General features: G+C 34.5%; 1 protein-coding gene across 4 annotated transcripts in view; it reads left to right on the top strand.

Annotated features, from left to right (window-relative positions):
- Positions 1-14,857, top strand: part of fars2 (phenylalanyl-tRNA synthetase 2, mitochondrial) — a 162,541-nt gene that overhangs the window by 45,360 nt on the left and 102,324 nt on the right. For 3 of the 4 annotated variants that reach the window (XM_051097769.1, XM_051097768.1, XM_051097770.1), the window contains exons 2-4: positions 5,951-6,586; positions 8,260-8,422; positions 8,506-8,637. In XM_051097769.1, the coding sequence (XP_050953726.1) occupies positions 5,969-6,586; positions 8,260-8,422; positions 8,506-8,637 (913 nt within the window). In that variant the 5' untranslated portion in view covers positions 5,951-5,968. Of the gene's footprint in view, positions 1-4,700; positions 4,728-5,950; positions 6,587-8,259; positions 8,423-8,505; positions 8,638-14,857 lie in introns of those variants that run through there. The other variant, XM_051097771.1, reaches the window with a different exon arrangement.

Raw genomic sequence — 14,857 nt, 5'->3', positions numbered from 1 at the left:
TCAGAATTGTGACTTTGTCAGAATGCAATTCTGACTTTATTACTTAGAATTGCAAGTTTATATAACTCAATTCTGACTTTGTAACTCACAATTGTGAGTTTGTATCACGCCATTCTGACTTTATTTCTCAGAATTTTAAGTTTATGAATCTCAATTCTGACTTTGTAACTTATTTCTCAGAATTGTGACTTTCTCAGAACGCAATTCTGACTTTGTAACTCACATTTGTGAGTTTTCTATTGTGCAATTCTCACTTTATTTTTCAGAAATGTGAGTTTTTCTCATGCAAGTCTGAGATTATAACTCACAATAGCAAGTTTATATTACAATTCTGAGGGCAAAAAGACAAAATTGTGAGATAAAAAGTCGCATTTACTTTTATTATTATTATTATTTTTTTTTTTTTTATTTAGGTGAGGAAATGGGCTTTCATAAATTTACTATTGTTTACAATAATCGTAAACCTTTTTTTTTTTTTTTTTTTTTTTTTTTTAAGATCCTGATAAGCTTAAATTCATTCAGCCATGTTCAAACCTTCATGCTGGTTGTGTATTATCAACATACCATGGTATTTTTATCTGATACACTCCCTGAATCATGGTGTAAACGTGAGGTCTTAACTGGAGCAGCATCTTGAGCGCTGCCGTGCTGCATTGACACTGCAGTGCTACACAGTCTCTTTGTACCTGCAGCTTCTCCTAACGCTCTCAGTCTCGGCAGTATGCATGTGTACCTGAGAGTGCATAAGTCTCTTAGAGTGACAATGCTCTATTTTGTGCCGCTCACCAGATCCAGAGAGAAAGAGTGATGAGAGGGGAGGAAAAAAATGAGTCTGTCTTTTCTTTCTGCCTCATAAAATATTGCTTGGCCAAAGCAAATATTTGCACTGGGCCGAGAGAAAGGAGAACTGTTGGTCTGGGATAAATACAGCCCTGCTCTCTCCTGAGTCCTCAGAACATCCAGCACCTGAGCCAGACCTGCAGCCCGCTAAATGCTCTCTGAGAGAGAAAAAGAGAGGGATGGGGAGGAAAAAACGAGTGGGGATGGATGAGGATGGAAGCATGTGACTTAAAAGAAAGGCCAGACGAGGAAAGAAAAAGAAAAAAAGAAAAGAAAGACGGTCACATATTACAGAAACTCCAAAATAGGACAAGTGGAATGGGCAGTGGTAAAACTTACAAAAACTATTGGTTCTACCATGGTTTTGAGACTTTACCTTAGAATACCATGGCAAGAATAGCATGGTTCTTTCAACATGTTCCATAGTTGTACCATGGAATTGTATAAAGTAACTTGGTCTACCATGGCAATAACATGTTGTTGTTTTCAAGAGTATGTACTTCATTGTACTTCAGAAAATATTATGATACTATCATATGTCAAAAAAACATGATAGTACCATGGTAATTTTTTCCTTGTTTGTTTTTGTAAGCAAATCTGTGGTTGTGCCATGTTTTTGGACATGTTTTTTTTTCCATTATTTACAGTAAATTATCTTAGAATGCATTCAAAAACATGCAATTCCTTTGGTCCAAAACATGTGGTCCAAATCCTAAAACATTGCATTTTCATTGTATTTAAGAGTGTTTTAAAGAAATCTAACGTAAAAGCTATGGCAAAAGCTATCCCTATGATATATATTAAAAATAAAGCATGTTAATATCACGGTTCTTCAAAGTATTTTAAAGAAAGCCTTGGTATGTCTATGGTACATTCAAAAAACATGCAATTTCTGTGGTCCAAAACATGTGGAAAACATGTCATAAAACATGACATTACCATGGTACTTTCTTGAAAGTGAATCTGTGGTTGTACCATGGTACAGTGTATTTTGAAAAATACTATAGTAGTGAAATTAATGTACCATTTTAAATTTCTTGGAGTTTAATGATACTACCATGTATTTGAAAATGTAACATGGGAGTAGAATGATTATTTCAACATATATCATATGCTGCACTATGGTATTCTTTAAAGTACCCTGAAATACCATGGTAATACCATGTTTTAGGACCACATGTTTTGGATGTCTGGAACTGCACATTTTCTAAAGATAAACCATGGGTTTCTTTGAATTACTTTAAAGTACCATAATATTAACATATTTTATTTTGAACATATATTATGAAAATTGTATGAGCCATAGTTGTACCATGGTACAACTACCCAGAAATACCATGCTAATGCCATGTTTTGGACCGTGTACCTTAAATGTACCATGGTTTTCTTTGAATTACTAGAAAGTATGACTATATTAATGTTTTATTTTGAATAGATCATGGGAATACCATGTGCCATAGTTGCAGCATGGTATTCTAAAGTACCCTTAAAAATACCATGGTGATGCCATGTTTTAAGACTTAGATCACATTTCGGACTACAGGTATTGCACATTTATTTTAATGTTCCATTTATACCATGAAATACCATGGTAAAGCCATGTTTTAGGACCACATGTTATCGACAACTGGAATTGCATGGTTTTTTTTTTTTTTGTTGGTTTTTTTTTTTAAGACGTACTATGTTTTTCTTCAAATTACTTTAAAGTACCACGATATTACCATTTTTTTTTTTTTTTGTATATTATAAGAATAGCATGTGTCATAGTTGTGCCATGGTGTTCTTTAAAGCACAGTGAAATACCATGGTAATGCCATGTTTTATGGCTTGGTCCACATGTTTTGGACCACAGGATTTGCATGTTTTTTTTGAACGTTCCATAGATATACCATTACTTTGAGGTACCATGATATTACCATGTTTTATTTTGAGTATATATAATAGGAATAGTTTGTGCCATAGCTGTACCATGGTATTCTTTAAAGCACCATGAAATACCATGTTTTTAATGGCTTGGTCCACATGTTTTGATGTACCGTTACTTTGAAGTACCATGATATTACCATGTTTTATTTTGTTTATATATATAATGGGAATAGCTTGTGCCACAGTTGTACCATAGTTTTCTTTAAAGCACCGTGAAATACCATGGTAATGCCATGTTTTCAACAACAGGAATTACACATTTTTTTGAATGTTCCATAGATGTCCCATGGTATTATGTGAATATGCTATTACCATGTTTTATTTTGAATATATATCATGTGACATAGTTGTACCATGGTATTCTTACCCTATTTGTACCCTGAAATACCATGGTAATGCCATGTTTTAGAACCACATGTTTTGGAAGACTGGAATTGCATGTTTTTGAAGATGTACTGTGGTTTTCTTCAGTACTTTTAAGTACCATGTTATTACAATAGTTTTAAATGTGTATTATGACAATAGCATGTGCTATAGTTGTACCACGGTATTCTTTAAAGCACCATGAAATACCATGGTAGTGCCATGTTTTAGAATTTGGACCTCATGTTTTGGACCACAGGAATTGCATGTTTTTTTTTTTTTTTTTAATATGCCATAAATGTACCATGGGTCGCTTTAAATTACTTCAAATACCATGATATTACAATGTTTTGTTTTGAATGTATATCATGGGAATAGCATGTGCCATAGTTGTACCTTGGTATTCCTTTAAGGTCTTGGTATTAGGGTTAAGGTTGTGACTGTGGTAGCAGCATTCTACCATGTAAATATTATGGTACACGATTAAGGTAATCACTATGGTAGTACCACCACAGTACTTTATTGTGAGGCCACAAACAAGACAAAGAGGACAGACATTGTCAGGAAGAGAGAAAATGAAACAAAATGAGGAAATTAAAGGGGGGCAATGAGGATTGGACCACCCTTAATTCAATTACACTGCACTCCCCATAAATCACGTCCACAGTGTATTATGACACCCCGGATTGAGCCCGCTGTGTGATGGATATCAGATGCGGTTTTAATGTGTCGTGTGCTGGCAGCAAAGGCGACGAGATGAGCGTGTGTTTCTCTGCCTGTGCGTTTGTGAGGGCATGAGCTCTCACCTGCTATTTCCATCAGCTCTCTCACGGGGCCTCTCTTCCTATGTCACAAGTTAGAACAGGCACTGCACATCTCACCAGAGGTTTCTGAGGTTAAGTCCCTTGTGTACAAGCTCATCTGACATCCCAGTAATGTAATCTAACTCTCACACTGCTGTACTAAAGCCCAGCCTCCCTGAGAATCTCCACTGCATGTACAACAGCGTTTAGTGCCAGAGAAATACAGAGGAAGCGGAGATGCTATGGCAGCAGCCATTAAATGGCATCAGATGGGTTCATGTTTTTGCTCTTAACATGTCATGTAGCATTAGCATTATGTGTGTTATCTAAGTTTCTGAGCAACTGCAGTAGTTGGTCGATCAATGTGAAACACTGTTTACCACTTCAGAGTGATATTCAATAAGTTAAGAAAAAGGCTTTACCACCTGGAGTTGATTGGATCATAAAAAGTGGTCATAAAATAAAGACAAACTTTATGAAAAAAAGTTATAACATGCACTGAGAAAATTGACTTCTCTTAGCAATAAGTGCAGCCCTTCAGTGAGAAAACTGACAGATATAACAAATAAATAGGCTAAATAAATAGCCTATAACCTTTTATTGATGACTCACAGTATTTGAAGTTATTGAATGTTACAAAGCAGTGTTTCGATGGCGGTAGAAATAGTGCTCTTAAATGGGATGAATTTGAAGACGGCATCTGTAAAATCCAGCAAATTTTGCATTGTACAAAGTACAAAAAGTTTCCACTTTTGCTGCAGTTCATCTATTAGAGAGGGTTTGGCGCACTAAACGGTAAGCCACGGAAACAAGTCATAATTTCTACAAAAATAATAAATATTTGTTATTAAATATATGAACTTTTCAACATTGATAATAATATAAAAATATTTCTTGAGCAGCAAATCAGCATATCTGAATGATTTCTGAAGAATCATGTGACGTGAGCATATTACATTAAAACATTTTAAAAGACAAAACAGGATTTAAATTGTAATATATTTCACATTATTTATTTAACTGTATTTTTGATCAAATAAATGTTGCATTGTTGCTTTACTTTCAAAAACATTAAAAATCTTACAGACCACCAACTTAGTTTAGTTTATATGTTATATTAATTATTGTATTAATATGTTAGATAATGGTTTTTAGTATATTTAAATAACATCATAAATTTGTTCTCTCAAAACCAAAATGACTGGCATTACCAAATGAATTGCAAAATGTTTCTGAGCCCTCCCGCCATTGGTCAGACAAACACATAGTCCCGCCCCAAACTCACGCCATTGGTTGAGTTGTTGCTTTGTCGAGGGCAAACAAATAGTTTGAATCCATTATAGTTTTCATTAAAATTAACCTATGAGTTACTTCAGTGTAATTGTTTTTGTTGCTTATTAAGTTTGGATGAGAGAAAGTACTGTAATATCACATATTAGTTCACTTTTAAATAAGTTTAATAAGTACAAAGAAAAGACTAGTTGACTGGTTTGACTCCACTTAATTAGTTGCATGACTGGTTTAGAGCCCTATAAAATCAATTTTATTTTTTTTAACAAATTCTGTTTATTTATTTTTTCCAAATTCTATTTTTTCCATTTTAATTTTTTAGTTTATTAGTTTTAATAGTTAAATTAAATGTTATAAATCAAAAACATGTCTAATTAATTAAAATCATTAAACAATATTTGTCTGCAATATGCTAAAAGTTTAACAAAAATGTAATTTTAAAGCCCTATGAAATAAATAAATAATATATATACAGTGTGTGTGTGTACATATATATATATATATATATATATATATTCAAATTCAGGTTTATTTTTTATCAAATTCCATTTTTATGGTTTCATTAAATTTTAATAATCAAAATCATCTCTAATTAACTTACTTCATTAAAAATTATTTATTGATTTACTTACTTGCTTATTTTCCCAGAAATACTGTTTTGCGTTATTATTCACTTGGAAATAGTTGAAGAGTTCACAGAACTGAAGTTTTTCTCTCTTTTCTTACAGACTCATGGATCAGCTACTATGACGTTTTACAATATTTCCCAGACTCTCCTCAAACACATAGTCCGTCAATGGCCAGCTAACTGCCAATGGGCTGGTTCTCTCGCCGTGTCCCACAAACTCCATCGATGTCGGGGCCTGTCGACAGACAGTCGGCCGCAGATTAGTGAAAACTCAGTAGAAGTTTTTAGCCATGTCTACCCACGAGATGACATGACCAATGTGACAGCTAAAATCTTGTCCAAGGTCGGCTGCCAGCTTCACAACCGGCCACACCACCCCCTGTGGCTTATTAAAGAACGCATCAAAGACCATTTCTACCGCTCATACGTCGGACGTACAGGAAACCCACTCTTCTCCGTACATGACAATCTCAGCCCGGTGGTGACGGTGGAGCAGAACTTCGACAGTCTGCTCATTCCTCCAGACCATCCCAGCAGGAAAAAAGGAGACAATTACTACCTGAACCGCACACACATGCTGCGGGCCCACACCTCCGCCCACCAGAAAGAGCTGGTGCGTTCAGGTCTGGACCGCTTCCTGCTGGCTGGAGATGTGTATAGACGAGATGAGATCGACTCCAGCCACTATCCTGTCTTCCATCAGATGGAGGGAGTGCGACTTTTCTCAAACCATGAGGTTAGAATGGTGTCCATAATGGAGGAGAGGAGCGCCTTACTAAAAAAAAAAAAAAATCCCTACATATATGTGTGTGTGTGTGTGTGTGTGTACGCAAGTATATCTACATACAATTTTTTTGTAAAATTTTCTAAATGCATTATATGGTTAATATAATATTATATAATAATATATAATATGTACTGTAGTATATAATAATATTGTATTTTATTATTGAAATTAATATATATATATATATATATATATATATATATATATATATATATATATATATATATATATATATATATATATATATATATACTTTCTAATAATAAAATTAATAATATTAATAAAATATGACATTGATATTTATATATAACACATATTGCTGTTTCTATTGCAATTTATATATACAGATTTATTTCTATATAGTCATGATTTACATTTATGTACTAAGATTTTATTTTTATATTCTGATTCACTTCCATATATTCAGACTTACAACAACTATATATTCTTATTTACATCTGATTTTAAAAAATATATACTAAATTCATTTCATTTCATTTCATTAAAACATTTTTTACATGTCCCCGCTATTAATAAAGTGCAATTAGGTGTCAAAAAAATACTTTTTATAAAATAATTTATAATTATGGTTATATTGATGTCAAAAAACTGTTGTGAAATAAAACTTAGAATTAAATTAAAATAAAATTTTGCCTCTTACCCGCATCTCACAAACTTTTGGGATTAATTTTTGTTGATAAACACGAATATGTACGCCAGTTAATGAACCATTGCAGCATGAAAACTTAATCACTTTTTTTCCTTTGAAAGTGAAAGTTTGTGCAAGTAAATGAGTTTATCATGTTTGATAACTTTAGAGTAACATTTAAGTAGTTTTGATGTTATTTTGTTTGAAATTAAAATGTAGGTTTTTAAAACTTGAGCTGTTTTTGAGAAATCATGAGTTATAAAGTCATAGGAATTTAATTAAATTCCATTCACCTAAATGGGGTTAATACTTCATACAAAATTTCATACAATGATGTGTTCATGTTTTGCAAAAAAAAAAAAAAAATTAATAATAAATAAATAATAATAATAATAATAATTAATAAAAAAAGTGGTATATGCAATAATAACATGGTAACAACAAGATAAAATTCAAACCTTAGAATTTTTTTCAAATTTTCTTATTAATGAGAAATTGCTGATAATAGTATGCAGTTTTTTAAAAATTCATTATAAGGGTTAATGTTTTAATATTTTATAATGTTATTAAATACTACTACAACTTCTATTGCATTTTTGTTCATTTGCTGAAAAAAAAAAAAAAAAAAGAAAACAGTTGGATGGTTTCAGTAACCTTTCAACTGAATTTTAAGACTTGAATTAAATTCAGTGAATTAGATGACATTTTTATTGTGTTGTTGATTTGAAAAGTGTTTTTCTTAAACCGAGATAGAAGAAAGTATTTAAGCATCAAAACTTCAGCTCTATAGTTCCTACCTGCCAGAACCCCCTATTTATCTGTGTAGAAAAAGCTGTTTATTTAAAGCATCCAGACTGTAATGAAGAGGCTGTTTAAGGACAAGTGTCAGAGAAGTCATGATGAAATCTTAACGTAATCTATCTGAGTGCAGTTAAATATACAGAGTTGTTTTCACCGTTTCTCTTTCTGATAGCTGTTTGCCCGAGTAGAGAATGGCGAAGAGCTGTCTTTGTTTGAGAGCGGTGGCCGCCGCACACCTCAGAAGCAGGAGACGCACACGCTGGAGGCTGTCAAACTTGTGGAGTTCGATCTGAAACAGGCTCTCACGCGCCTCATGCGACACCTTTTTGGGGAAGGTAGGCATCCTGCGATGTTCGCACTTGTTTTTCCTCACTTCCTCTGTCCAGCTCGCCTCCATCTGTTTGTTTCTTTCTTGCAGATTTGGAGATCCGCTGGGTGGACTGCTACTTCCCTTTCACACATCCCTCCTTTGAGATGGAGGTGCGCTTCCAGGGCGACTGGTTGGAGGTGTTAGGCTGTGGGGTGATGGAGCAGGAACTGGTCTGCTCAGGTGCGCTGATACAGACTCACACTTAAAGCTGCCTACAGTCTACATAAGCGATGATCATTTTTATTAAGAACTGCTGAGTCATAAACATCAAACAGAAAGTTGAGCAGAGTTACAAATTTGCAGTTAGATACATAGCCACCAGTGAGAGCTCAGACATGGTAGTTGTCACGATCCACCTTGTAATAAACTTTTTTGAATGTGTAGAAACAACTATTAGCCAACAATGTTCAGTCGAGATGCTGACCTCCAGCAATTTAATTGCTGTCAGTGTAAATGCACTGTTTGGCAGCATGCAGGTACATGAAACCTCTGGAATTACTGATCCCAAACATGAGCACAAGGGCCAGCTTCGTGACTGAATAAACTGTGCAATGGTAGAAATTTTGCCTTCAGAACAGATGTATTTGCACAGCTATAGGCAAAGCTGTTTAAAGTTATTTGAACGTGAGATCAGTGTTGCCAAATCCACGGTTTTCCTGTGGCATTGGGCTACTTTAGCACTGTTGCCGCACGTTGTTTTTAATGTCGGCGGGTTGAAGCAACCTCAATAACATGATATGCAGATCTGGAAATGCAAATTTTACCAGGGGAACCCTGCCAAAAAAATGTTTATTTTACCACCCGGAAGGTGATTTTTTTTTTTTTTTTTTTACGGGGGGCCCCATCCGAAAAGCAAGTTTTGGCCTAGTTTTGAGTGGGATGGGTTTTGCTGTGAAAACCTGGCAACCCTGTATTAGATCAATATGAAGCCCATTTCCCCAACTTAAAAAAAAATTATAATTGTGGCATAAAATGTCAAAACTATGGCACAATCATAATTATGACCTATAAAGTCAGTATTATGAGATAAAAAAGGAAAATTTACATACTAAGTCATGATTTTTACTTCATAATGTCAAATTTATCTCATTATTATGAATTAGTATGTTAATTTGACCTTTTTGTTTAATGATTTTGACTTTATCTTATAATTTTGACTTTTGCTGGGTTTTTTTGATCTCACAACATCAACTTTATCTAATGAATAATATGACACAAAGTCAAAATGACAAGATATAGGTTTTATGACAATAATTTTTTTTTGTCATTCATAAATTACATTTTATCTGAGAATATAACCATTTTATTCATAACTATGATTTAATATCTTAATTTTTACTTTTCATTGCATTTTAATTTTACACATTTTTGTCAGCATTGAGTTTTTGTCATAATTTATACTTTTGTCATAATTGTTTTATAATTTTGACGTAGTATATCCTATATAATTATTGCTTTTTATGAAAATAAATATTAAATAATTATGAATTTCCTTTATTTATTTATTTTTTTATTTTTTTACTGAGACAAAAATAAGCTTCTATAGCTTAAAGTTAAAATATGAAGTATTGGAGAAATACAGACCTGGGTCTCAGACAAGTCAAGATGAGAAATAACTTGTTTTCAGAATGTAGAGGCTGAACTATTTGTTTTACAATATTAGTATTATTGATTTGGGTGACTAATCTTGTCTTTTGGTCTCAAAAAGTTTTAAATAAAAAGTATTGGGAAGTAATCAAATGACATTAAGAACTTTTTTTCCAACTTGTTTTTTCAAAGTACATATACATATGGAAAATACTTTATTTTTATTTATTTTTTTTTAATTGTAATAATATTTCACAAAAGTACAGTTTATACTATCAAATAAATGCAACCTTGGTGAGCAGAAGAGACTTTTAAGAAACATAAAAAAAAGTCTTACCGACCCCAAAGTTTTGAACAGTAGTAAAAATATAATAATAATAATAATAATAACATTAATGTGTTTTTTTTTTTTTAATAATCTGCAGGGGAAAAAAACCAAACAGTTCCCATCATTACTTTTGGTTGCTCATATACGCCTACACTATATAAATGAATATTCTGTTACAGTGGATATTCTGAATAAGGTGTTTATATGACTCAAAATTTAGATTAATGCAAAATTCAGATTAATGCATGTCGGATGTTTTATTATTATTTCTTATAATCTGAATGTTTGCTTAATAGGATTATTGCAATTGGATTATGCATGCATAATCAGAATATGGCCAAATTCCAATTAACACTGGAATTAACAATTAACATATGTATGTGTATATGTATATATGTATATGTATGTGTATGTGTATGTGTGTGTGTATATATATATATACAGTATATATATATATATATATATATATATATATTGTGTTGAGTACATTTTAAGCGTGATTGAAGCTAATGCATACAGTTGATTGCATTTGAGTCTGATATTAGCCTGTTGCTGAACTATCGACAATCAAAATATGCTTATATTTAGAATTTTCCTCGACTCCAACCACCATCATGAGCTTGTCACAATGCATTCTGGTTTTTCCATATCAGCAAAAGATGCATGAGATGGCTGCCATTGAATTTTTTCCCAAACAGCCTAAGTTGAACAACCTTCACACATTGAGTGTGAAATGCCTAAAAATTAAGATGCTTAGAAGGTTTTGGAGAGCAGTGGCCACACCTTTGAATCGGAGAGAATGGCATTCTGCCTCTGCCATTAGATGGCGGTGTTGTGCAATGCTGTGTGAGGCAACCAGCATTCATAAAGTGAATGGGATAGTCCCACACCAGGGAGATCCAAGTGCAACAGTAAAGGGGGAGGGGAAAGACACGCATGACTGCAGAGACATGGTTTTCCTCCCTGGGGATGGAGCCATACTACCGGCCCTCCCTCTCCACCAGCCCAGTCATCTCACTCCTCACTGCCACTTAATTCTTCAATCTCATCTGCTCTCTTCATCGATCCTGTCTGTGTTAAACAGCACAGCGTCCCCCGCCGTCTGCACACGGACATGTGGAACATGTAACGGCCAATTAATGACAGTGCCACTCAATGGCGAGTAATCGTTTTTTTCTCATTGTGATTTCGCACTCAACATGTAACATTTGACTTACTGTTTTGCCTGATATTTACAATTAAGATCCATCTTTATTCTGAAAATAAGGTTATGCATTCTATATGCAAATCTGGCTTTTCTTTTTTTGCCATTTGTAACAATGCATTTTCATTGTATTTATTTTGCATGGTAATTTACTAATAATTATTATAAATGACGGGGCTTCGAGCGCTTTAAGGCATTTAAGCACATATGAAAAATCACATTATTTAGCAAGCCTGTAACAACCTGTGACAAAAAGTATTTTTTTGCAAAACCAGGTAATTTACCATAGAAATACTATGTTTTTTTAACAGTTATGACTGTTATAGACTATTAAAACTTTGCATGCTTGTTTAGAATCACCCGTTTCATGGGCTCACAAGGTTTCGTGAAGTTTTGAGGTTTCCTTTAGGCTTCATAGGATTTTGGGTAAATTTAGACAGGCCCCTTTTCTAAACAACCCCATTATAGCCTTCCAAAGGGTACTTTTTTTGATAATTATTGACCTAGAGAGTTCAGAGAATTGTACTGCAGTGCAGTTTTTTTTCCAAACTGGGATGGTTCACAAAAGTAGGTTTGTGACATCTTCTCAGTCATTTAGCAAACAATTTGATTGACAGCAGTGGTTTTAGAGACAAAGTTGTCCAGAATGTGGAGTTCTATCGTATAGTATGAATATCGCACGTACAATCGTTTATGCCTCTGTCGATTACTTTCAAGTTTCTCTCAGACCTTTGGGGCCGTGAGTCAAACAGGCCCACCATTTTTTGTTCCAATTGGCCTCCATTAACCTTGTCTGGCAGGTGCTCAAATTTCGCTGACCAATGGCAACCTTGTTTTTTGAGATACACAAATGTCCTTATAGACACTTGTGCCACTTTGGACCAAGACCGTGCACAACGATTTCCATGTTGATAGGACAAATGGTTGCGCGCTTACAGCCATTTTTAAGTCTTTCCCCTCTAATAGCGCCACCGAGTGGCCAAGCTCCCAATTTGTTTTTCCCTGTGACCTCAGATTGAGCTCTTACATAAGTGTTCTGAGTTTGGTGAAGATATTTCATTTCGTTTAGGAGGTATAGGCATTTTACTAAAAGTAGCTCTGCCCCTTTTGAATGTTTTGGCGTCCCTTTGCGACGGTGAGTCGAAAGTTCAACTTTTTTATTTTTTGACAATTATTGATTACTCTCCAATCATCTTTCTGCACTGGTTTACCTGAAAATTTCATCAGGCTCACGATCGAATCGTGCGTTTTGTCCACCATGAGCCAAGGATTCCAACAACATAAGACACTTGAGGGTTTAGGACTTATGCGTGATCTTTGTACTTTTGCTCGCTGTAGTGCCCCCGTCAGGCCGATTGGGGCGAGCCTTGGTCACGTTGTAGGCAGTGTGAGTACTACCATCCCTCCAAGTTTTAAGTCTCTAAGACTTACGGTTTGGTCTGCATGATCAGTTTTACATGTGGAGATCGCTGATCTGTGACCATTCTAACAATTACAATAGGGTTTCAGCACTATACGCTTGAACCGCTAAAAAATAAGCAGTACCCATCATTACTGGTTGCAGATAAATATATGTGACCCTGGATCGTAAGGGTCATTTATAATGAATAAATAACATATGAATAAATAAGCTTTTCATTGATGTATAGTTTGTTAGGATAGGACAATATTTGGCCGAGATACAACTATTTAAAAATCAGGAATCTGAGGGTGCAAAAAAATCAAAATATTGAAAAAATCACCTTTAAAGTTCTTCAAATAATGTTCTTAACAATGTATATTACTAATCAAAAATTCATACATTTACAGTAGGAATTTTACAAAATATCTTAATGGAACACAATCTTTACTTAATTTCCTAACGATTTTTGCCATAAAAGAAAAATAATAATTTTGACCCATACAATGTATTTTTGGCTATTGCTACAAATATACCCCAGCGACTTAAGACTGGTTTTGTGGTCCAGGGTCACATATATAAACAAATATTTTGTTAAAGTGGATATTCTCAATAAATTGTTTACATAACTCAAAATTCTGATTAATGCAGGCTTATGTGGGATGTTTTATTCAGATTTCTTGTAATCTGAATATTTGCTTAATGGGATTAGTGCAGTAATATTCCTATCCATGTAAATGCAGTTGGAGTATTCAGTAGACAGCCCCTCCCCAACAAAGAATATTTTTCTGCATTTTATCTTTAGGTCCTCTTGTGTGTTCTGGCATTTTGAATCCATCAATAATTGAAAAGCAAGTCTTTGCAAGTCTTTAAGAGCCCCAGTCTCTCTCTCACTTTATTTTTTATTCTCCATTCCACTCTTCCCATCATCTCTCTCTCTTTGAAACCACTCACGGTCAAGCTTCCGTCTCTTCTGGTGTACTGGAAGGCTCCTTCTCCCCTGCATTGTTTTGGCAGCATGGGAAAATAGCATTTCTTGTAAAGAGCTTTCTATTTATGGTCCTCACATCTTCGTACGCAGTTTTTATCTTCTGTGCGGATGAAAAGAGGTCACTAAGTCTGATTGTAAACCGGCTGAATGACCAATATCAAATCCAGTAGTTGTTTTGAAGCTATGCTTCGTTTTTTTATGAAAATTTGAGTCTGGAATGATAATATAAAAATTGATTTCCACAGCAAGGGCACCTGTAATCCTGCTCTGATTGGACTTTAGTAGAAAGTTTGTGTCTTTCCCAGTGCTGTGCCTGACAGGAGTACAGATTACAGAGGGTGCGTCTCTCTTCCTGTTCTGTATGGTTGTACTCAATCACTGCTTTATCCCTGTGTACACCCACTCGAGTGGCAATGCATATTCACAACTGGGTAAACAAAGCCCTTGTGTCTCCCGACAGCTGTCAGCAGGCCTTGCTCCTCTCCTCAAGGCTTTGCTGCTCAGACGGGTGTCATTCTGGCAGCGTTTAGGCAAACCGTTCCCTCCTGCCTAGGTTACAGGACTTGTTTAATCAAAGTTTTCATCGTACTGTAGAAACGATTATAATGAATTTCGACAAACCCACACAGTTTGTGTCAAATAAAATGGCTTATTAACTGAATATCTGTCAGAAGCTGCTGGAAGTGTCTAAGTACTAAGTACTGTAGCCATAGATGATGTTCTGATGCTGTCAGATAGCAATACCAGGGAGTCTGATTTATTCCCTGGTCCTGAATGATCATGTACACATTTGTACATGGTACATGTACAAAAAATATGGTACTACCATTGCACCATGCCTAAAAACCATGGTAGTATTAGGTACTTTTCATTAGAGTTCAAAATGAGGGC

This window comes from Labeo rohita, chromosome 24 (assembly GCF_022985175.1).
Source record: "Labeo rohita strain BAU-BD-2019 chromosome 24, IGBB_LRoh.1.0, whole genome shotgun sequence".
Taxonomy (NCBI): Eukaryota; Metazoa; Chordata; class Actinopteri; order Cypriniformes; family Cyprinidae; genus Labeo; species Labeo rohita.
This window is presented reverse-complemented; position numbering and strand designations above follow the sequence as displayed.